We start from the raw sequence: 26,410 nt of genomic DNA on the forward strand, positions 1-26,410 counted from the left end.
ATAATAACAATAAGAGTACCAATAAATAAAGACAACCTTCATGCCGCCGACATTTTATCTTCTCATACAATACATTGTATGTTACGTTTTATTTTGAGAAAAATGAGATACACAGCGGAGAAGTAGTTAGTTCATGCATTGACACATAAAATATGGACAGTTTTAGAGGGTGTAGACATATATTGAATTCAGGGAAGATATTTACCCACAATGCAGTTCTCCCTTTTCAATCTACTGATTTGCTTTCTAGTGCCACATGGGTCGATAGTGATGAAATATACCTCAGCGAACAGAGCACACTGCAAAATATCGACCCATGTTTCGCCAGTCTATTCTCAAAATTAAAATTAAGGAACCTGTACAAAAAAACAGGAGTGTCATTTGATGACGTAAGGTGATGTATCATGTTGCAAAGGATTCTGGGGATGGTTAGATATCTTCTCTGCATTAAATTATATTTCAACCCTTTCAACAATGAATATAAACATAAACAATATTCGGTGGATCATACCAGTATTTGCGATGTTATGCTTTTTTGTCTTCTATAATAAAAACATTATTACGTAGAAAGAAACTACAACTGACAATTTATTACTGGTTCTAGCCCGGAACCTTTTGCTGTGAATAGTTGATGTACGCCAATACTTTGAGGAGTGTATAGATTAAAACATTTAAATTTTTCAAAATGAACTAATTGCAATAATAGTCTCAAATTGTTTTTGCCTGGACAAGAGAAAACAAAAATATATAGTTTGCTATGTCTACGGAGTCTAGATTTAATGCTATGACCTATAAACTGTCAGGGTTACATACTCTATAGGTTTGTTGAACACGGGCTCTTGATACTATATAGAATAAAGAAGACTTCTCATAATTGTATTCATCATGATCATTCGCACAGACGAATAACTGGATACTATTTTCATTCAATTTAGAACATTTTGAAAGTTTGACCTGTGACATTGTTATTTTACCCTTTGACCTATACCTTATATAATTATGCATCCTTGAGACACATGACCATTTCTAGCAATTAACAAATTGACAAAAGACTGTGTTCATACTGACTTGCGTTAATCTGTCTGCACACAAAACAACATACAGTATTATCAAGTAAAAAAGCAGTAAATATCTGTGTTTTAAAGTGTTTTTATGATGCTGTGGACCACGAAATGCCCCTTTAACGAAGACATTAATAAAACGGAGATGGGAAATACAGCTAAATACTATATTATATTCTTGTGCTCTGTAAGCGTACTTGAATTAAGCCGGTACAGCGTTTAGACCTATTTTCTTTTCTGTATGCTCGTGTTAATTTTGAGTTCGCTAACGTAAACTGGTAAACCTTATTTAGCGTCGATTAGTCCCCAGGTACACAACTGTAAACATCTTGGTGTCATTGTAGATGATAGTATGACCTGGCATGATCAGGTAAACAACATCAGGAAGAAATTTCTTTCAGGTCTATACATGCTCAGAAAATGTAAGAATGTATTACCATCAGAAACAATGTCTCTCATTTTTAAAAGTGTTATTGCACCTCACATAGACTACTGTGATGTAATATGGTCTACTTGTAATGTTAATGATATGGATATTGTTCAAAAACTCCAGAACAGAGCTGCCAAAATTATCACTGGCGCTAAATGGTCTGATTCTAGTTCAAACGCACTGTCAGTTCTAGGTTGGGATTGTATTAAGCAAAGGTGTGATTATCATGATGTTGTTACAATGTTCAAAATTATGAATAACGACACGGCACCCTATCTAAGTGATCGTTTTAATATGAGAAATAATGAGAGATATAACTTTCGTGGCTATCGGGCGCTAAGCATTCCTAAACCTAACACAAATTTTAAGAAGAGACGTCTAAGTTACCGGGGTGCTGTGTCTTGGAATGCGCTAGATGACCATCTAAAAGCTGCCCGTAATGTTAAACATTTTAAATACTGCTTTAACCATGTTGATAGTATTATATGAATGTTTTTTATTTATGTGTCATAGAAATTCAATCTTGACTTCTTGCTCCTGTACAATATGATGTTCCTTAAATGTGTATTAGTTTAGTGCAATTTGTAAAATCGCCTTAATTCTGAATCTGATGTAGACTTTTGTCAATGTGGTTTAATTTTCCTATATTGCTGGTGCTCTTCTTTTAATTAATATGTTTGTACATTATAATATAGCTTATAACCTATTTTATATTTTAAAACCGTGTCATTGTGTTATGGATGCATGCTTGTGGATTTAGGATGAAGGTGCGCTATGGGAGTAAGATGTGGGTGCAAGGGGTGTGTGGTGGGGTGGGTGGGTGGTATTTATGGGTGTGCTGGAGTTGGGGTGTACTTGGGGTGTATATAGGTGTTTGTAGCGCGAGTGTGAACTTGGTGAATGTGTAAGTGGTATTCAGATATATATGTTGCAATATAAGGTCTACAACTTTTATTTTATTCTGGTGATTATATTTATCTTCTTGCCTGTTTTCTTAGATATTATTATTATTATTATTATTATTATTATTATTATTATTATTATTATTATTATTATAGTCAACATGCCCACATTTCGCAGTATGAACAAAGTAGACACCGATTGTTTGTACCTGTGCGTGCAGATATTGTACATGAGAAATTCGTACCATTGGTGGTCGTTCGTATGCTGGTGAATTGACATTATGATGTAAAAAAAAGGGGAAAGTGCGTCTGTTTGGTATGGGATGTAAACATGTGTAAAATCTAAACAGCAATGTCAAACTTCAAAACATCAAGTGTTTAATATCTAAACACAAGACATCAAATTCCTAAACATGTTTATTTTAGCATTTAAACATGTTTACAAATCGAGGACAAGATGGTGTCTAGAATATAAATGTTTAATCTCCAGACACTGTTTTTGCAGCATAGTATTGATGGTGAAAATTCATTTAATTAATGTTTATTACAGTAATCTTATTCATTGTCTAACTGTTTTAAAGTTTGTTTCCAAGCATTGTCAAGTTTTTGTATTGTTCTTGATGCAATATAGTAACAAGTATCCTTAGATTCAAGTTTTCTTAAAAAAATAAAGGGGTATAATTTCCATTTTCTTGGAAAATAACTTTTGCACTTTACACTGTACCAATACCTTTAGTATAGAATATTACTTTTTTTTTCAAATAATTAAGTAGCTATTTTTTTTAAATAATAAGATTTAATGACGCCTTGTGTAAAAGCCTGTTGGAAGCACATAGTTTGATAGTGATACTTAGCATTGAAATAAATAGCCACATAATGAATGGACAATTTGATTTCAGAATAGTGTATTATTTTGAGTGTAATTGACAATATACTACCTTAGTATTCTGTATTATGCTTTCTTAAATTCCTTGCTTAAAGGTTGTTGCATCTAGCAGGACTCTGCCCCTGATCATGGGTCTGGATTGTGGGCTTCCAATATAATTACGAGGCAATTCAAGGCATATGCATACATAAAATTGAAGGCATTTTTAAATTTTATGTAAATGGCCAATGTGATATCATAGCTAAGGTTGGTTTCCACATGCACAGGCATCCCAACAAGTGTCTATGCCATTGTTCACTAGTAAGTTTCATTAGACTATAACATCTGAACCTGCATGATCTGACATCTGCATGTCCAAAACTGATTCATTCAAGAATGTTTAATTTACAGTTTACATGGAATGCTGTGATAGTATAAATTTACAGTGTTATGGAATTAGATATTTCATCAAGATTTACTCACCATTCAATTCCGTTTGTTGATGATTGTGTGAGCACAATGGTCAAAATTATAGGTATAGAGATGGAGATTAGAAAACAGGTATAGCGATCGGTGGTCAAGTGTTTTGACCCTGGTATATGGATCGGGTGTAAAACTTGCATCATGTAAGTATAGAGAAAGTCAGCATTTCAAAGTATACGTGGCACATCCCCGTATGAAATTTTTTGAAGAACCCCCCCCCCGGGGATGAAGCAGGGAAATAATCGTTATTAGTCCTAAGCATGTCATCTGGTCGTAGTCAAGAGAAGGTATGAAGCAGTCAATGAATTTACTATAGACTCAGTGGTGATACCATACATTTTATTGGTGGAAAAGGGTCATTTTTTGCCTGAAAAGCGGTAATTTTCCAATTTGTAATTTGACAAGAGTTGGGTGAACAAGGGGATCTAAGATTTGAGGGTCGCGGTCTCCCTGCCCCATCACTGGTCCAAGCAGGGGCTATTTTAACGTGCCTCACTGTCACGTACGTGACGAGATAAAATATTTGTGCAGTGACAATTAACCATCCGTGTAGATATGCTTTAATAGTAAACAATGGTAGAGCCTTTCTTACGGTCACATTCAGGTAAAAATGTCAATTTTTTTATTTTTGAAACGCACTCTACTTCATCAACACTTTTATCTCATTGCACGAACGTGACGGTGAGGCACGTTAAAATAGCCCCTGGGTCCAAGCTACATTCAAATATGCCACGTCAAAGTAAAGCACGTAGTCTAAGTAGACTGGGTTGTCCAGGGTTTGAGTTTTGATCGGTTTGAGTCGATCGGAGTCAAAGAGAAAAGTTTCGCAAATGTTGTACGTATGTTTTGTTTTTGGGTTCTTTTTGTTGTGGGGTTTCATCGCATAATTTTTCCAAATACCCAGCCTGACTTGTCCAGCAATCAGTCTTGAGCAGATTTGAGCCCAGCCCAAACGTGAGGATCCCATGATATAAAAACATGTACAATAAAGTCGGTCAAGTCGGAATCATTTCGAGGTGGTTCATGTTCAAATAGTCATTTGTATTAGTCGTCCGTAGGATAGTCTTAATTTCTGAAGAACTTAATTATAAGAGACAATTTAAATGGTCTATTTCTTGTTTATATAGTTGTTTGCTTCGTGTGTTTGCCTTTGTCTTTAGAATTAATGGAGGGGTGGTTGTAGGGGATGTGTGCATATCGCATTAATTTAGTGGGTGTGCTGTGTTGAGGAGTAGGTGTTGGTGGGTTGTGTAGGGGTGGACTTAGGAATGTACTATTTTTAGTAAGTTTGTCACCGCTAAGGAATATGTTTATCAAATTTCCCTAAATGCGTCACGCGCGTAACTTGCCTTCCCTAATAAAACACCCCTTTTTACTTGTTTTCTTGGTCGCGCATGCGTAACAGGCCGTTTATGTGAGTGGCCCCGGGTCATATTTCCACATGACATGTATCATTCCGTATCATTTATGTCGCTCTGTCTGTCGTTATGTCTGTCCGTCTGCCTATCTGTATAAATGTACATTATTGCCGCATTAACATGATTCTATCTTTAGTATACTGGTAACTGGCAATTAGGATGGCTGCTTTTGTTTACAGGGCCGGATTTACCTTTTTTGGGGCCCTGGGCCAGGCCAAAATTTGGAGGCTCCAAACGCATCGTGAGGAAGGCATGTGCACTCAAGTGGCCAAGTTTTTAGATTTTACTAGGAAATTTCAATTATAGACTATTTTAGCCCCAATTAAAGCTGGATTTTGCTATATAACAGACCAGTGAGCGCGATGCGCGCAAAATTGTGCAATTTTTGTAGGCTATTTTAGCCCAAAACATAATGTTTGTCGGCTAAAATGGAAGATGTATATTGCACAGGGCACTTTTTGGGGCCAATGGTAATCACGGCCCTGTTAGTTTATATTGCGAGACACTGTTGTTGTCTATAAAAAGTGGTGTGTCTGTATGTTGTTGTGTGGTTTGTGTCTGTCCAACAGTGCAGTATCAATACGCCTACGTATATTTTATGTCATGTATAATGCTTGTGGGTGAACTAAACTGAGCTCAAAAAGAAACTTATAATTTTTTACAACTTGTGAATCACAAGGTCATATCTTAAAATACTGTCTATCAAAAATGAACCAAAATTACACACAGGATTACCTTAACACTCTACTCAAAACACATGTCAGTAACCAAGCAGTTGTCCAACTGACACAACAGCAAAATGCACTGTCATGGGACAGCTTCCTGGACTTCCTTCACTTTCACAGCCCAACATTTGGCACCCAGGACAAAAAATCTGTCAGAATGCACACAAGATCCTTGCACAGATGATAAAACGGTGCTGCTTTCTGCTTTTCATACACTTTTTTCATGAAACAGGGCTGGGCTGTGAATGTGGTCCAGGAAGCTGTCCCATGTCAGTGCATTTTGCTGTTGTGTCAGTTGGGTAACTGCTTGGTTACTGACATGTGTTAAGAGTAGAGTATTGAAGTAAATCTGTGTGTAATTTTGGTTCAATTTGATGGACAGGATCTCAAGATATGACCTTGTGAAAAATTATAAGTTTCTTTTTGAGCTCAGTTTATAATAAGTGTATAATGGTTTGGTGTTGACTTTCTATTTGGGGGGGGGGGGGCATATAATTGTCACTGTATGTTGACTGTCCCCGGTTGACAGGTTAAAATTAAAAAATATGTGCATAATTTGTGTAAAACGGGTCAACGTCCCCGGTTAGTAGCTGTAGTAAATCAGAAAAAAAAACACGTCCGTGTATGGAGTCAATGTCAGACAATCTCTCACTGCAATCTCTATAATGAGTACCGCCGCATGATCATCCAAGTCAACAAAAACAATGATCGGTAGCAGGCTCGTTCAAAGACATTCCAAGTTGTTGAAAAAAATAATTTCTCGTCACGGTTCCGGTCACCTTGTCAAGAGTATCGTTGATAATGTTATACTGGATGTTAGTCCAAAGACATTTGAAATATATTGTAGCTGTTGGTCTCAGTGGTCAAGAATGGCGGTAATATTGTTCTTAGTGGTTAAGAGTATATTCTTGCTGACAAACTCAGTGGTCAGTCATAATAGTTGTAGGTCACTGTCATTCCAAATAAGCTATAGCATGTAGACTTTAATTAATGAGATGCCTCTTTTAAAACGCATGTGACAAAATTGTGCACCAAAAGGATTCTGCTGTATAACTACCCATTGACAGTCGTAAATTTTGACGGTCTATAAGAAATCAATGATTTACGAAAATCAGATTTTTGCATTTTTGGAGAGTAGCTTATTATTATAGGTCTGTTAATCCAAGACCGGACACGACCATCTACTTAGGTTACACGGTCAAATAGTTAAGCTGAATTTATACTCGATCGCCGAGCAATTGCGATCCAACGTTTGACGCTCTGAAAACGTTAGTAAACATTGAGCATGCGTGAGAATCGCTTTTCTGCAAAACCGATCAAGTATAAATTCAGCTTCACTGTTGGATGAATCTGTCCATACAGACAATTGTATATATGAATACAAAAGCCACCCAAGTCCATACGTTGGCCAAATTGAGTTAAGCATGAGAAATTGTTGCTATACATAGGCCAGTCATATGTATGAAAGAACAACTCAAATTCATAATCTGTGTTTATTGAGCATGTGAGAAATAGCATGTATGAAAGAATCACCCAATTCCGTGATTTTAGTCTTGTAACACATTGATTGAAATCCAGTATGTATAAAAGTCCACTTGTAACACATTCATTGCTGGAGAGTGACTTTTGAAAAAAATGCGTTTAATAAAGGAAAGTGTGTGGTTTATATTACATGGCAGAATGCTTATCAACATTATACACACCTGTGTGCTTTATTTTGTATTGTCTTACTAGTGGTAATCTCATTCCAACGTTGTTGTCTTTGTATATGATTCAAAAACCACCCAAGTCCAAAATTTAAAATGAACCCTACAAAGTCCCTGAAATGCTAATCGTCATACTTTATACAGTTTAATCCACTCATTTGCAAGTAAAACTTACCATATTGACAAGGTAAATCTAACTTAAGGAATTAAAATGATACACAGGTTTTTCTCTCAAAATCACTTCCCATGGACTTGGGTGGGTTTTGTATTCATGTATTCAATTGTAGTCACATGCAATTGAATGTAGCTTCTCATTTACCAACGTATACACTGCCATTTTCATCATTTTTGTCATTTTTATCATATGCAACTGTAAACACCAATAATGATAATAAAAATAAAAAGACGTTACTTTTAAGCAACTTGAAGCCATCCTTGACTATTTGCAACTTCGCGGGAAGCGTTTCTACGCCATCGTGAATTAAAATAGGAAGCTGTACGTTAAAAGATCATAGAATCCTTTAACGGTCAATATGAAACACATAGCGCCATCTTCAGCATTCCGAACAAAAATGTCTATGATATGAGTTGATCTGCAATAGCGCTCACTATAGTTTATATGTAGATGTAGTTGGAACAAAAAATGACGTAAGTGGCGTTATCACAGGGTACATTATTTAGGATCTAAAAACGCAGAAACATGTGGCATTTTGGTTGACAATGATTATTATACATTTTAGATATTCCAGCTTGCCTGAGAAAACCTGTCTCATTGTTGCATTGTTGTTATTGTTTCGGCTGCTATGAAATGTATCCAAATAAATAAATTAGTCAAATGTGTTATAGACGCGTAACCGCGTATCCTTAAAAGTACAGATGTTGATGTCGGAAATATCAAGTTTACGATGTTAAAGTTCAGAGGTTAATCCACACTACACAAACAGTCATTGAAAGACGAAACGTAGCAAAATAGATAACAGATCAGTTGCATTATTATACTTCATGATGGTCATAGAAAAAAAGCATATAATGATCGGTCGGTCATTAAAGGTGTATCGAGAAAGTCTCTAGAAAACCTAAGTAAAGAAACAAATCGGTATATACACACAATTAATAATTCACGTTAAGTTTACATTCATCATAGTTCTGGATTTTTTGCCAATTATTTCTTGTTTGCACTCTGATAATTAGATAAAATGTCATACCAGTATCAGCATAATTTGTACCAGGTATTGATTTGGTTTTTGGTAATAACAATGTATCATCTTTTTATTGCTGCACAATATGTGAAGTTTGTATTCACAGTACAAGAAGTGGTGTGACAGCATCTGCACATTGGAATGCTTGTGATCATTTACCATGTTTACAGTCTTTCACCAGTGAGAAATTACAGTAGTATTCTTTTATGTATTATCATCATATTCATTAATTTTACTATAATTCGCTCGCTCTGTGCCAGAATTGGGTAAGAGCAATAGCTGCAATATGTATATGCCATGTGTAGATGTGTACAATATACTGTGTGTAAATTGCCAAGTGTTCACAGGACTGCTGTAATTGCACTTATCCACTTCTAGCACTGAGCAGTGGAATTTTTTGGATTCACGCTTTTGTCGTTCATCAACCTGAGACAACCCATCACATGTATATAACACACATCACATAATGCTAATCCTCTTGAGTCTTCTGTATAAACACTAAAACTATTTTTACTTCTTCTTGTCTTGTTAAACATCTTGCATATTTCCCACCACATAATGTATTTTACTTTCCACATCATCAGCATGTGTACTTTTATAGTCTCATTTGATAATAGGCAATCATCAAATCAAGATCGCCATGCATCTTCTTACGTTATTTCTACTCGCCTTTGTCGCGAATAATGCTTTCGCGGAATTCCCGCCTGTTCGCTCTTTAGGATATACAGACATTAGATGGGGCGCCTTCGCGCAGATCCTTCACAATGCTGTTACAGGAAAGGAAGATCTTGTAGTCAGTACCTTCAATGCCGTGCCACTAACAAAGGACCCTGTATATGTAATGAGGGATATAGGAACGCAGGTTAAATTATATGGCGGGAATGATCTTAAGAAACAAGTGCTGACGGATGAGTTGCCATGGCCAAATGAAGTAGAAGAGGTTCCTGGTAAGTGACTGCCTCTCAATGAAAGAGTAATGTACTCTCTATCTAAATGTACATGATTTGTTATTAAGAATAGTTTACTCTTGTTTTGGAGAGTAAGACACCTGTGCTGGTACCTAGTACTCATTCTTATAAGTAAAGGTAACGTGGAAGGTTATTTGAGACGTGCACATCTCAATCTCCTTCCCGAAACGTAAGACCAGATCAGACACATCGTCATTACCAGTGTGGTGCTTTGAGCGTTGTCGTTTATATCGGTACACGTTTCAACACCTGGGTGGCAGATGGCAGAAGGTAACAGAGTTCCTTACTTGACTAAGAAAACAACACGGTGGCATCCATTGGAACCGTAACCGCTGATGATAATCTGTCTACTCTCACGGTCACCTTACTTAAAACGCACGCGATATAGTACTACGTGTACTATGTCAATCTCTCGAGGAAGCGAAATGGACTAGTATCAATCGTGTACCGGACCAAATTTCTAAGGTAGGCCTAGCTAAAGTTCGCACAGCTCACCCGCTAACAGAATTACTTTACCGGGATATGAAACTTTGCAATTTAATGCTAAAATGTGCCAAAATAAGGATAATCGTGGCTTGAAATACGACAAATGGAACTTGATAAGCAACAAAAACACACACACAAAACAAAAAACACTTCCGATGTCAACAAAAGCCCCGCCTTGGACGAGCAGATTGCACGGGCGGACTGGCGCAATTTAAGACGCTGTTAGATTTATATGGATTCCGATTCACAGATACTATACTGTCATTCAGTAAGTGATACATCTTTGAAACATTATCTAATATGCATGCTATTTATAATTTCAGAGGATGTATTTGGCCGCGAGGACATCTGGTGGGTGCTGTCGGATTTTGGTACCAACAAAAGATGACGGCAATATCGCGCTGATAGAAGTTGATGACACTGTACCGTGTAAGTTTAATACTCATACATATGCTTATGAAAATTAGTCACACTGAGAGGTAGGACATGCATATAACGGTCTAGAAAGCTAGCCTATTATCAAAACGTATATCGTCGGATAAAATTTGAGGCAAATATATTTTGGACAACTTTTCTATTGCCTTTTGTTTCTGGATTAAAAGGTAGATCTGAAAGAGCTGTTATTCTACTTCATTACATCGTGTTCTTTGTATACATATTTACAGCTCCAGTACATGACATATCAAGTCAGCCTTTCCAGCAAGAGAAATGGTGGTACCACAGAGTAGATTGGCACGATATGAATAATGATGGGCTCAAGGACGCCCTCAGCGCCAGGGCATATCTTGATGCGGGTAAGGGAATTATTCTATCATTATTGCATTCTTATGTTATAGGAAATTTCAACTGTATGATGCTGTTGTTTGAAGGTAATAAGTAGATCGAAGAATTAATGTCGCTATGTTTATTCAGAATTGCCATAAATATTCCAGTTGAAATCCAAACACCCCTTTTGAAGACACCGTAATCTCCCACACAAGTGGGTGTACATTTCAAAAGGAGCCACTCATTAATGTAACCCAATTTTCATAATCCCTGCGTAGTAGATTAAGGTCATGTCTTCCATGGGGAGTATGTGGATTGCAACTGAAATTGCAAAATATAAATAAAACCTTTTTTTACAACAATTCAATAAGAATTAAATATGTAGACCTATATTCGTAATAAAATAATTTTCCTCCAACAACCACCCCCACATGATCTACCATTTCCTAACAATAGTAACCGAATGTGACCTCCTGAGCTTATTTCCTTTTTATTAGAAACCAATCCTCTTACATCCCATGCAAACGATTTTACACCTCTCCCATTTAAATAAATATGCTTTATATTTTTTCTTTGTTTGCTTTCTATGCTAATATTACATTATTGTTTTAAAGGGCAAGTCTATAGCAAAAACAACATCATATCATTGGCAAGCTAATATTATGAGGACAATGAAAATGACTCCTTTTTGAGAAAATAAGACGTTTTAAAATTGATATTCCGCAAAAACCAACGTATACTGTTGCTGTTCACAGAAAAAAATCCAAATTAAGTATTCCAAATTTCATGGTTTTTAAACATATGGATAAAATCAGCCGCTTCTTTTTTTATATATTAGACAATTGTGATATTACAATTACATAATTTGCAAAATATAAATAAAACCTTTTTTACAACAATTCAATAAGAATTAAATATGTAGACCTATATTCGTAATAAAATAATTTTCCTCCAACAACCACCCCACATGATCTACCATTTCCTAACAATAGTAACCGAATGTGACCTCCTGAGCTTATTTCCTTTTTATTAGAAACCAATCCTCTTACATCCCATGCAAACGATTTTACACCTCTCCCATTTAAATAAATATGCTTTATATTTCCGAATCTTTCTTTGCTTTCTATGCTAATATTACATTATTGTTTTAAAGGGCAGGTCTATAGCAAAAACAACATCATATCATTGGCAAGCTAATATTATGAGGACAATGAAAATGACTCCTTTTTTTTTTTTTAAGACGTTTTAAAATTGATATTCCGCAAAAACCAACTTAAGCGGTGAGTTCCTTCGAACGAGACAGCTTTACCTAGAAAACCGGTATACTGTTGCTGTTCACAGAAAAAAATCCAAATTAAGTATTCCAAATTTCATGGTTTTTAAACATATGGATAAAATCAGCCGCTTCTTTTTTTATATATTAGACAATTGTGATATTACAATTACATAATTTGCAAAATATAAATAAAACCTTTTTTTACAACAATTCAATAAGAATTAAATATGTAGACCTATATTCGTAATAAAATAATTTTCCTCCAACAACCACCCCCACATGATCTACCATTTCCTAACAATAGTAACCGTATGTGACCTCCTGAGCTTATTTCCTTTTTATTAGAAACCAGTCCTCTTACATCCCATGCAAACGATTTTACACCTCTCCCATTTAAATAAATATGCTTTATATTTCCGAATCTTTCTTTGCTTTCTATGCTAATATTACATTATTGTTTTAAAGGGCAGGTCTATAGCAAAAACAACATCATATCATTGGCAAGCTAATATTATGAGGACAATGAAAATGACTCCTTTTTTGAGAAAATAAGACGTTTTAAAATTGACATTCCGCAAAAACCAACTTAAGCGGTGAGTTCCTTCGAACGAGACAGCTTTGGCCTAGAAAACCGGTATACTGTTGCTGTTCACAGAAAAAAATCCAAATTAAGTATTCCAAATTTCATGGTTTTTAAACATATGGATAAAATCAGCCGCTTCTTTTTTTATATATTAGACAATTGTGATATTACATTTACATAATTTGAGCTTAGAATTTCATCTGTTAGTCCACAAACTCAATTAACTGATGTATCTGATTTCCCTCTATATTGCAATGCTATAGTTTCAGTTGGATGAAATATTACAAAGCAAACGCATAGTAACAATTACTGTGTGGGCTTTGTTCCCGAAAGAGAACAAAAGCGTGCATATTGTTATGCAGCATTGTTATGGTAAGTGATAGTACAACTCATTGTTGCTAATGTCAAACTTGTCAAAGTGATTGTGATTGTATGATGAGAGCACGATAAACATGATAAAGTGTCCGCTTCATTTACCTACGTCATCAGTCAAACGGGGGAGAACACGTACGCTTCAAACGGGGGAAGAACACGTACGAGGCTGAACTTAACCCACACAATTTCTCCTTTTTCAGGAGAAATACGCACAAAAAAATTGCAACAAGTGTCAACTTGTAATGTAATAATTATTTTCTTCGAATAGAGATAAACTTGTTTTTGTTATAGACCTGCCCTTTAAAGAAAAGAAAAGTATCCAAACGGTTACATTGCAGCACATTGCATCAAAGCTCCATTGATCGTTCATTCCTTTTTAAAGGAATTTGTATTTTGATTACGATGAGCAAATTGACAAAATGCCAGTTGTAAGTATTCTAAACTAGGGAAGGGGTTTTCGCACTCTAACTACATGTGGTAATATTAACCGATCCTTTATGTAACGTTGACAGAGGGTCACCACCCGCCCTCAGCGAGTCGCGTAATCCCATTTACGAGTTACATTACGTGGGCAGGAAAAACATCCTATGTGTCTTTGGCCCCTGAACATGTTTAAAGCAAAATCTCCTATGTAACTTATTCAAAGTTTTGTTTTAAACACTTTCAAGGGCCGAAGTAATCTTTACTCGTCAGTATGCGCAAACAAGATTTGTTTCACCATGAATCTGTTTACATTATTTCAGACGGTAATGCTGTCACCGAAATGGTATGGTTTGAGCACCCTACTCTCAATGATCCTCTGACCTCGACCTGGACAGAACATGTACTGTTCCCTGGACCCGACGCCCTCTGGCGATTCGAGCAGATGACAGTGAACGGGTGGACATACGATGTTATTATCAGTACACAGTACTTTGCGGAAAAGCTCGTGGTGTCATGGATTGAACGTGAGTTGTGTGCTTCTTTTTCTTCACTTCGTCAATCCGTATTTTGTTGGCATACCGTTGTCTTGATTTATCTTAAAGGAACACTCCGGCAATCACAATTATGCCTTATATGTTAGAAAAACAATGGTTTTATTTAAAACAAGAATTTGTCTTTAAAAAAAAAAATTTCACGGATCAGGTGTATAGTACATGTACTTTGAGCTACTTTGGTCTAACATTTAATATTCATATCTAACCTACTCTGCACTTATTCGACAATAAATAAGTGATATGAGGCTTAATAATGATACCTGCGTCTTGACTCTGAAAACAATATTTTTAAAAACCTCATTTTGCATTTAGGTTTTTATTGCGTTGCAAAGTAGCAAAACTTTCTTTATATATGGCCCAATTTGTGCCTGGAAAAGGCTATCCCCTCTTACAACCTATCGACAGGTCTGATTTCTATAATGAGGTGTCACCGGGTTTGCAAGAGAGATAATAATACCAAATCTAAACACCATGAAATTCACCACATCACGACCAAGCTCACATTGGGCGCTCCATTCCTTTTTTAAATGAATTTTCATGTCAGGGTCATGGTGCTGCTTTTATGAACTCCAATATTATACAGGTTTATACACATGGGTTATTACAAGAGTCAATAAACATTCAATTAACTATAGATATTGGACTTAGTTTTGTGCAATGTAATTATATTGAACTTTTTCTGAAGTAAATCGCCTGCTGCACAGTTTTCTAATTACAGATGATATGTTTACTTTGTGATTAGGCCTCACCATGACCTGATAGTTTTGATTAAGTAATCAGTTATGTGTATTGTCAGCATATGATGGCTATAAGCCAATTGCAAAAATGTTTATAAAAAAAGGCTAAAAATTCCTCCACTTAACAGACTCTTTGCCGGATTTAAGGCTAAATAGTAAATTGTCATGTGAGGGAAGATTAGATAAAGGCATACAAACTAGGGTATGAGATATTAGGAATTATTTCTTAGCCTCTTAACCACAGTGTTGGTGGCTATATAACTATTCAAGACACAGGATATGTAAGGGATAAACTGTGCATATGAGATATGGGTGCAAGTGGCATCATTTCACTGCCGTGAAAAACTCATATTCACCATAAAAACACTCTGAACACGCGATATGCAAAATACCCACGCTGAAATTGCCTGTGGTAATGACTTCATGATTATTTGTGCTCAATTGTCGTCAGCCATGATGCAGTCATGTCTACAGTAGCTTTCACCAAGACCTTTGCAGGACTTAAACCCCATTAAAAGCTATTAAACCAAGATAACACTCATTGAAAACAGCTCAACTGATTAACTCAGATCTTCTCTGGTTAAATCCACACTACACGTGTTTCTGTTTTACCTGTGTGGTATTGCAATGAGCTGGTATTATAGTTTCAGTTGGGTAACCGATTATAAAGCAAACGCAAGGTAACAATACTATGTGGACCTTTGTTCACGAAATGAGACAATAGTCTGATTATTGTTAACCAGCATTCTTGAAAATGAGAAACATAATGGTTGTTGACTTAACACGGTTTGGAAATAATTTCTTCATATTTTTTTGGTGTTATCTGTCGTTTACATATCCTTCCTAAAACACAAAAGTGCGAATATTTCCAAACACCTAAATTAGCTAAAAATGTAGGACATGTTACAAAATTTCAGAGAAAACTTTAAATATTGGCCGGTTATTTTTCACACAGTGACGTTAACTAGGCAATGTCCTATTACCTATAACATAAATAACACTAAAACACCAAAGTGCGAATATTTCCAAACACCTAAATTAGCTAAAAATGTAGGACATGTTACAAAATTTCAGAGAAAACTTTAAATATTGGCCGGTTATTTTTCACACAGTGACGTTAACTAGGCAATGTCCTATTACCTATAACATAAATAACACTAAAACACCAAAGTGCGAATATTTCCAAACACCTAAATTAGCTAAAAATTTAGGACATGTTACAAAACAATATTTGCTAGAATTTCAGAGAATATTTTAAATATTGGCCGGTTATTTTTCACACAGTGACGTTAACTAGGCAATATCCTATACTTCTAACATACACTAGTTGTAGAGGTCACTGGTCAATGGTGAGAGCACTGTGTATTGTGTATAGGAAAATGGAGAGTAACTGCAGTATGCCTTAATTGTATTACTGGGACGTCATTGCCACTGACAACTTCGGTGACTGGCAAATTTGAATATCGCGTGGTGAGAGCCGGCGGTTTTATTTAAATAAAACCACGTGATCCGTGCCTGGTAATTATTTTTCTGATAAGGCATAATGTTGCGATTGCCAGAATGTTCCTTTGAACTCTGTCCCTCAATTGCCTGTCTTGTTCTCTGTTCCCTGCTTTGCTTTCTTAATATCCACTTCTATCTCAGAAGGGGAAATGGCGTTTTATAGATATTGCATAGACGTTATAACGTTGCATGAACCCAAACGTCAAATCCACGTAAGTATCCGACTGAGACAATCTATCTGCTTTCTTGCCTCTCCAGCATGTCAAGTGTGTCTCTCCGTCGCCCCTCTCTTTCGCCCCTCTCCTTCGCCCTCTCCTCCTCCTCCGTCACGTTGCCTCGATCCCTCCTTCTGTCGCTCAAGTCAGTATATCCATACCTCTCTTGTGTCTTCTATCTTGGGTTGAGGGGCTTCAGGTTGCCGGGGCTCTTAACCCCCCCCGTACTTCACTTTCATATCATACATGCGTTCGTGTTGTTCGTCAGAATTTATCTGAAAAATCTTTCTAAATAAAGAATTGGATTGTTTTTTTTTTTGATGGCAGCTGGGAAGACCCATCTACCATTCAACACCGTGTGGTTGATGCAGTTGTGGATGAGAGATATTTTGATTGCGAGGTAAAGTACTTTGGGTATTTTATTGAAGCGAACTTTTCAAACAAATAGCATCGAAATATTTACAAACGGAAACGAAAAATATAGACGGAAAATACTGGGCATCTAGGAAATAAATAATAGTATTATCACTGATATCTCAATTTTGTCACGAACATTACCTAGTTGTGCAAATGGCAAACAGAATGACATAAAACTGTGGTAAAATTTGAGATTGTTTTTAATCCTGGTCTACGACGACTACGACGATGATAAATCTACAAATTTATCCCATTATGACATAAAATAACATTAATTTCATTATTAATTTGAACAAAATCACGATTGTTCTTAAATTAAAATCTTGCTTGTCGTTCTTTTTTGTTGTTGATATTATAGCTTGTTGATCTAAATGTTGATGGGAAACGTGATTTATTGGTGTCTATTAACAGGTGAGGTTTGTCATTCTCTTAATAAGTGAGTTCCTAATATGGATATACATTCTCTTGTTTTTTTAACCGTTTCATTTTGGGTTATAATATATTTTTTAAAACATGTTTGCCAAATATGTTAGTAATTTGTACATTTGCAGCAAGTTTTCATAATATTTTTTTCAATGTTATAGAACGTTTGATATCCTCTATATTACCCGATTTGGACAACCTTTTCTAATATTTTGCGAATGATGTCGATGCGTAGCTACAAGGTGCGTTAGTCCTAAGGTGCCCTGTCTGAAAAGTTTGCTGGTATGCTAACCCTTTATAATCTAGCCCATAACATAACCCTAACCTTTATACTCTAACCCTAAATGATCCAATACCCTAACCTGCACACCAAATATATGGGTGTCATAATGTTTTGGGAATACTACAATGTATATGGGTCATGAATATCGGTAATTTAATGAACAAGAGTGCAGTGAGATATCTCCTCACGTCACTTTTGGTTATATGCTGATCCGTCCCTGTCAAAAGACACCTTAATATCTGAGAACTAATTCTTTACCATTACGTTGTAATTTCAGCGACAAAATGGAAAGTTGGTAGCATACGAAATACCTGCTGATTTCCGTACTGGTAACTGGATTCGCCATGGTATTGCTGAAGGATTTAAACCACAGGGAATCATCATAACAGAGGGCAATGGAGCTCCCGGTACAACTATGGCATTCTATCCAAAAGACCCGCAACATGATGGGAGGTAATTTGCAATGTCGAGATGCTCATTTCCAGTTTAGGTCATAGGTCAAGTGTTTTGAACTCATCAGCCTTCAAAAAAATCTCAAAATCCAATTTTTTGGCTATTCCAAAAAAAAAAATGATGCACACCCCCTATAGAGGAGTACAGATTTCTGGACTTTTTTGTCCAGTCGTGATTGCTGAAAATCCAGTAGACTTTTAAAGTTCCCAAATGGCGAACATATTCAGCAAAAATAGTTATAAATCCTCAATTTGAGAGGTCATTTCGGACAATATCCTGATTTTGTATACATTTTATTGTATATCCAAGCTTTTTCCAACACCTTTGGCAACTGGAATTCCAGTCTTTTTCAAAGAGCTAACTCGGATATCCAGACATTTCTTTTATTGAAAATGTACTATTCAAGGGGGTGTGCACTTATTTTCTGAAATAGCCCATTATCATACCGATTTTATGAAGATGAAAGTATTCACTTATTGTACAAACAGCAAAGAATTTAAAATTTAATCACATTATAAGTAATTTTTGCGTGCGTTTGGAACGGATGGCTGCAACTTAATGTCGCACAATGCAATACGAGTTTGTATTTCCTAGTTCCGAATTTGCCTATATGAACCAAAATAATTATTGTCTATTCCGTCCAGTTCAAACCAATATACCCCTATGAAATACATAACATTAATCTCCAACACAGGGAGTGTAAATTTCAAATGGGATTACCTGAATGTGTGACTCCATTTGAAGTATATGCCGTGGGAAAATAAGGTAAAGTCTTCCATAGGGGGCGTATGGATTTCATCTGGAATAGCCCATTGTGAAATTGAGATTCAGGCAACATAGGGATCAAATACAATCAAATACGTAAGAAAATGGTAAAAGCTATTAACCTTGCAACTACTATAAGGGACCGTTCACAAACACTTGTAGGGGGGCTGATGCAAAAAACCTTCTTCGCAAAAAAATATTGGGCCCCATTTACAGACCTCAAAAATTTCAGGGTCCCCTTTTTGACATGAAAATTATGGGTCAACCCCATAGAAAAGCATATAAACTCAATTTTCCGAGGAAAATTTGTGTTCATTTTTTTCAGGCCCCCCTTAGGAGGTTCAAAAATTTTCAGACCCCCCTCCCTTTTTGCATCAGGCCCCCTTACAAGTGTTTGTGAACGGTCCCTAAGTTGCTGCGAGATAAGTCAATTATCAAACTGCCCTCTTTAGCCTGATTGGATTAGATCGTATCAAGTATATGAAAACATGAATACAAAACCCACCCAAGTCCATGGAAAGAGATTTTGAGAAAAAAAAAACTATGTATCATTTTAATTCTTTCAGTTAGATTTACCTGGTAAATAGGACAAGTTTTACATCAAATGAGTGGGTTAAATTATTGACCATTAGTATTTCGGGGACTTTATGGGGGTCATTTTGTATGCCGGACCTGGTTTTTTTTTTATCACATAAGCCTAGTTAACGTATTATTCACCCTTTGCTCTCAGTCTTTTTTTCTTGTTCTGTGCCCATTCAGCTTCATTTCTGCGTTTTATACCACTTATTCCGTCATCACTGTTGCTATCACATCAATTTAGCACGTCAGCCACCTTGCCCTGTTTGCGAGGGCACTATAATATGTGCGCAAAACCCATCCAATTCCTAGATTTGGGTGGTTTTGGATTTCATATGCTCAATTATAGAGGGTGGATTTGTGTTGTTCTTTTATACGTATGATAGGCCTATGTATCAGCAACAATTTCCCATGATTAACTCAATTTGGCCTAAGTGTGGATTTGGATAGGTTTTGTATTCAGGTATTCATAACTATGTCAATAATCTTATTAGCATTACTTAGATTTCATTTCAATATGTAAACCCTAAAACTTATATCACAACAAAAAAACAATTATGCGAGCAAATTGTTATTTCTTCAATATTTAGGGTGAATGTTGGATGGTGGGCACACACTTGCTTAAATGCATTAAGACCAAATACTCACTCTCCGTGGATTGTTGGGTAGAAGCTTAAAATATCACACACCAGTCACGCAAATCCCACCCAATGCACACGTGAATACCCTTACATCATCTCATTTTCTTCGTAATTGAATTTCAGATTGAAACCCATGTTGCTGCTAACCGGAGATGATGACGGTAACGTCTACATGTTTGAAAATGATTCCGATTTGGATCCGTCCGTCTGGACCTACACATACCAATCATTCTTCTATGCGTCGGGTACAGTAGGTTCCCCAGCAGTAGCCGACGTAGATCACGATGGTTTCATGGAGGTTTTCATACCAGCCTATTCAGCGGGTGAATTACACGTCTATACGTTTAAACCTTGAAAGTCGACGTAATAAACGTTAATCTTTGATTTATTAAAAACAAACGGTGGATTTTAATTTGTCCGTTTCTTGTTCTTATTACAATTATTTAGTAATGAATAAATTATTTAGTATCCAAACCATGATAATACGTCTGAATGTATAATAAAGATTAATATATTTACAAGCATGAATAAATGTATAATACCGCTTGTTTTATTTAAATACCTTCTTTAACCTGTGAAACTCAATCAGTTGAAAACAAACATTAAATTATCGGTTCTTTCCTGAGGCCCATCTATTCTTACTTGAGGAACGTGAAGTTCAACTGTATGAAGAAGTTACTTTCCTATCCCAGTATAAATTAGTTTCAAAATGTTTGATCAAATAAAGCTACAATAGCAGTTTTCATGATTCATTATTAATTTCACATACCGACGAACACGATATCACTATAAACAATGGATCACTCCCCGTTCTCGTAAACAGTTAAAGCAATAATGTGTGATTCGCATAAAGACTAGATTCTTATTTAAATGTTTGTTTTCACTGATCACATTATCCCCTTTTTAAAATTAAAATTTCGAGCCAAACTAATGATGTATAGCGAAGAAAATTGCGATTCATTCCAACGCCTACAATGCGTGTACTACGCTCGCCGATCGTATTACATGTAACTGCACGGAGCTGGACGTGTGTACATACAAGCTGACATCCATGGTACATGTTAGCAAGTACTCGATCGTTGAACTCTGAATAAAACCGGGTCGACCCGGTTTTAATACAAAAAGTTAAAATTTACTGTTATTAAAGCACTTCAGACTTAGTCTTTTACGTGGTTTTTTAGTATACCACTTGGCAGTATAATTATGCAAAAAGTAGAAATCCGAGTATAATTGAGGGCGTCGCTGTGATCACACATTATGGCTTTAACGAGACAATAAGCAGTTAGTTCTTGTCCAAAGGAATGTGAAATTATACGGTAGTTTGATTAGCTCGTGAACGGCGGGAATTTTGAGGCTTTTACAACTACGCCGAAGACCCACGTTCTATAGTTGACATGCCTGACCTATATTCTGTGTGTTAAAGAAAGTTAACAAAGTAATAGACTTGTTTTAATAATTCGTAATGCTAGGACTTGCGAGATGTCCCAAAATAAGATATATTGATATTAATACGCGATGTTATAAGGCCCGCCAATTACGTGCTGATCAAACTATATTCATTAATTCATTTATTATTTTTCACTAAAAAAAAAAAAAAAAGCTAGAATACATACAAAATCATAATATAAGTGAGAGTGAAGGAATCACAGGAAAGGCCAAGGAGAGGCCTGAAAATCTGTGATCCCTTGATTGGTTAATTCATCATTTGACATGGCAGCAGACTGTTACTTCAATGAAGTAACAGTAAGCTGTCATATCTTGATATGAATTAACCTAAATACATTTAAAAAAACCAGTTAACAATAGTAAATAAGAAAATGCACAACACAAATAAGTAATATAAAATATAAATATCCAATGTGGTCATATAAACCAGATACAATAGGAGTTAATAGTAACTTTGCATAAGATGTTTTTTGAATACATGGCGGAATTGATTAATTGACGGTGAACTTTTAATGCTGTTATCAACATTATTCCATAACTTAGTAGCTGCATATTTGATGGATTTTTCACAGAAAGCTCTTTTGATAAAAGGAAGCCTCAGACGATCTTTATTTCTGGTGTTTATGTCATGGATTTTAGACTGTTTTACAAACAAATCATCAAAAATACTTGGTAAAAATCCATTTTCATGCTTGTACATAAATAAACCAAGTTCAAATGTATACATATCCCTGACACTTAAAATATTATACCTAATCAGTATAGCTCATTTATTCAAGAGAACAAGCATAGACTGTGCCAGGGCTCGAACTCGCGTCGACATACACCAATGCAACGTCTTTATATAGAGATTGAGGTAACTTTATATTGCAACTAATTCAAAAGGAGGCGATTATTTATATTATCAGTCAGTCATTATCGTCAGTATTTTTTGACATTAAATTATTAATTGTCCATTATATTTCCATTTTCTTCGTATTTTTTTTTAACTTGTTTTCTTCATGAAATCACTAAAACCTAGCCTTTTAAATAGAACCAAATTTACATACAGTAACCCTGATGTACCTAAAAACATCGCTGTATTCCAATGACTTAACATCCTGGTGCGGTCACCAACCAGAAATATTAGAATTAAAACAAAGGAAGCCTATTTAGTAAAGTATTTCGGTAATAGCAATTCGGCGTGGTATTAAACGCCATTTAGGCCCTAGGCCTATAAATAGTATAGATCATCATACATCTGTTCAGCGATTCTTCCCGTTTTAGTAATCGAACCCGTTTGAACTCAACTAGTCCGCTAGTATGTTTAAAAACCATTAAATTTGTTATACTTAATTCAGAGGGTTTTTTTTTCTGAGAACAACAACAGTATACGTTCTGTGCATTGAGAGTGTTTAGAGTCCTTCTCACAAAGCGGGCACATCTCATTTCATTACGTCAACTTTTTTCTAGGTCTAATCTGTCTCGTTCGAAGGAACTCACCGCTTAAAGGGGCATTTCGTGATCCACAGCCTCATCCCCCACTTTTCTCAAAAAAGTTGAGATTTTTATATCACTGAAAACCTCTGGCTACATAATGTTGATGTACAAAATATTTCTTGCAGATTAATTCGTTTTGCAAAGATATCGTGAAATTTGAATTTCGTTCTGGTGCACCAGAACGAAATTACAACGCATTGTCTATGGAGCAGTGTAATACACATAATCATGCATAACTCGCAAACGCAAAATCGGAATCAACTGAAATTTTGGGAATAGGCTTTTTTCGTGGATATGTACTGAAAAATGTCATAAAAAGAGGATGCTAGGATCACGAAACACTCCTTTAAGTTGGTTTTTGCGGAATATCAATTTTAAACGTCTTATTTTCTCAAAAAAGAGTCATTTTCATTGTCCTCATACTATTAGCTTGCCAATGATGTGATGTTGTCCGAACAATATATATGACCTTTAAGGGATGGGGTATGAACGTATGGACAGTATTTATTGTGGGACATTAGAGCACATCAGACATATCGAATTGCATTCTGAATACAAAGAATGTCATAGTGCAGTTACGTCCACGGCAAATTCACCGTGACCTTTCCAGCCATAAACCCGCTTATTGACTTATTGAAGATTAAACCGATATATGCAGTACTAAACCATCTATTGTAATCTATTGTCCAATGCAAATTTATTACCACCTGATAATATTAATCCAATGAGCGACCGAATTGTCCGCTACGGGAGACTAATCCAATCGATAATGATGCTATTGACATGTACGAGCGGAGCTCCACTGACTGAGTTTGGGGTATTTTTTCACTGAAAGGCAGCTGTTTGCTGTCATTTACTCATCAAGGCGGACCACCGTTATTATAAGGACTATGCCAATTATTTAAAGATTGACATGTAGAGAATAAGCCATACTTGATTGACAGAAAGTACTAAATTTGTACCTATGACGGTTTTATGACACCAATCTTCCAAATATGACCAAGCCAGGGCTGCCCGGTGAAGCAAAATGTGCATTGGAATAACACGGCGAGTTGGATATATGGTAGGATTTCTTTTTAATAAAATGTATCTTCCCCGTTATTAAAGCTTGTACCGGGTTGAAGATTCAGATATTTGGAAAAGAATAAGTAATTGAAACATAGAGCAAGTACTAAAATCATAGCTTTTATACTTTTTGATATATGATGCTAACTAGTTCAACCCGTATAGCTACAATACAGCGCTACCAGTAGGGTTCAATTGCCTATTGTGAGTGCCCCTGTGTTGTGTGCATACATGTAGTTAACAATAACTGCATGATGTCCTGATGATATCAAATAATTTTGATTTTTTGAAATTCGCAATGTAATACACATTTTATGGCAAATGATTAAAAAATGATATTTTTGACACCAATTTACAGTACTTTATAAATCTGATGATAAAGTGTATGTAGGTGGGATGAAAAGCCGACGATCAATTGAAAATTTTGACCTTTCTTATTAAAGATATGGCTTTTTTCCCAAAACACCCAAAAAAATTAGGTCTTTTGGGAAAAAAATCCATATCTTCAATATGAAATGTCAAAATTTTCAATTGATCTTCGGCGTTTCCTCCCAGCTACAGACACTTTAAGAATATATCATTAGATTTATAACATTTACTTCGAGGACTGTTATATATCACAAATGTGAAAAAAATATCATATTTTAATAATTTGTCATAAAATTTGTATTTTATCGTGAATTTCGAAAAATGAAAATTATTTGATATCAGAAAGACATTCTCCGTATTCAGAATGCAATTCGATAGGTCTGAGGTGCTCTCATGTCCCACAAAAAATACTGTCGAAACGCTTAAAACGCTCATTCTAGATCCCTTAAGAGTATAAACATAGGTAATTTTAATATCCTGGCCAGTAAGATAACAGAGATACGATGATGGAGGTAGAACTTTTTAATATCATTCGTACTAAAAGCTGTGTAGGCCTATTAACCACATGACAACTATGTGGTGCAATTGAACTTGACTATAATAAATTATGATATACATGTTTAGATTTGACATTCAATACAAACACACTCCAACCGACCCTATTTACAGTTCATTTATAGAAACCAGTCAAGTGCGCGACACAAAGTACGTCTGTTTGTATCGCCATTAAGTGTTGGTCTATAGCTGCATGTTCCAACACAGTTTGTGCTACTTGTGTGAATATATGTGTGCTACTTGTGTGTATATGTGCAGATACCTATTGCTAACGCCCCAGAAGTACACTGCCGCCCAGATAATAATTGGTACTCTTGAGTACCTTCGTGATACTCTAGAGTACACACATTGGAATCACATGTGCAGTACAGTGAGTACACACACACTGGTGCTAGAGTGGTACTGCATTGGTACCCGATGAGTAGCCACTAAGTAGCTGTGCAGCGGTGTACCTCTGTGGTCAGTGTGGTCGACAGTAATAGGAATTTGGTATTGTGCAATATACACTACCAGTTACTTCATTGGTACCAGATTACTTGTGTGGGTACACATCGGAATGACACATACATTTCACACCATAGACTGGGTCTATGTTCACACACTGGTACTGGGTTGATATTGCACTGGTACCCTAGAGTAGCCAAAAAGTAGCAACGCAACAGTTTATCTCCAGTGTGGTTTGTTCTCAAACCTTTGAACATCACCCTAGGTCACTGATTAACATTATTACGTGACATGTACACATGACATTTGTGAGATGCAACAATTGTTCTTGTACCAGTTCAAAATGCTATTTTCAGTCTTTCTTCTTGCGCTGGTATTGGTACCAAATAGCGGGTATGGGGGAGTTCCGGCGTTTCCTCCCATCAGATATCTCGGCTTCTCGGAAATGAGGTTTGCATCTTTTGCACAGGTCTTACATAATGCAGGTAACAATTTTAGTCAGTTCTTGAGTTGTGTTTATTTTTTGTTGATTCCTATGCCTAATTTAAATGTGTCAGTACGCTTCAGGAAAGTGGTTTAAATGTGTGCCATCAGATACCCCTATTTTACCCGCGTAAAATTTCACGCCCACCATATATTTACTTTAGATTGTGTGAATAAAACGTGTTATCACTACCAGAAGAATATATCCTATATAGGGCATTGCATACACATTTTGCTTAACTTTTATTCAGTTACCGAATATTATACAAATATTACATTGCAGAATTAATACTGCAATATCTCCTTCGGACAGCGAAGCACTTCGGTTCGTGGATGC

At 36.0% G+C, this 26,410-nt stretch overlaps 2 protein-coding genes across 2 annotated transcripts in view; both read left to right on the forward strand.

Moving 5' to 3' along the window:
• The first annotated feature begins 9,422 nt into the window (after positions 1–9,422).
• On the forward strand, positions 9,423–20,651 carry LOC140142173 (uncharacterized). The gene is given in 11 exon segments (XM_072164142.1): positions 9,423–9,736; positions 10,567–10,612; positions 10,614–10,672; positions 10,909–11,037; positions 13,986–14,189; positions 15,627–15,636; positions 17,002–17,074; positions 17,450–17,502; positions 17,750–17,756; positions 18,075–18,250; positions 20,356–20,651. Coding segments are annotated over 11 exon segments (1,296 nt in total). The 5' UTR covers positions 9,423–9,429; the 3' UTR covers positions 20,588–20,651.
• Positions 20,652–25,310: 4,659 nt separating this feature from the next.
• LOC140142182 (uncharacterized) overlaps positions 25,311–26,410 on the forward strand; it is a 7,374-nt gene continuing 6,274 nt past the window's right edge. Inside the window, exon 1 of the mRNA XM_072164152.1 lies at positions 25,311–26,075. Within this exon, the coding sequence (XP_072020253.1) occupies positions 25,904–26,075 (172 nt within the window). The 5' untranslated portion in view covers positions 25,311–25,903. The remainder of the gene's footprint in view (positions 26,076–26,410) is intronic.

This window comes from Amphiura filiformis, chromosome 2 (assembly GCF_039555335.1).
Source record: "Amphiura filiformis chromosome 2, Afil_fr2py, whole genome shotgun sequence".
In the NCBI taxonomy this organism is placed as follows: Eukaryota; Metazoa; Echinodermata; class Ophiuroidea; order Amphilepidida; family Amphiuridae; genus Amphiura; species Amphiura filiformis.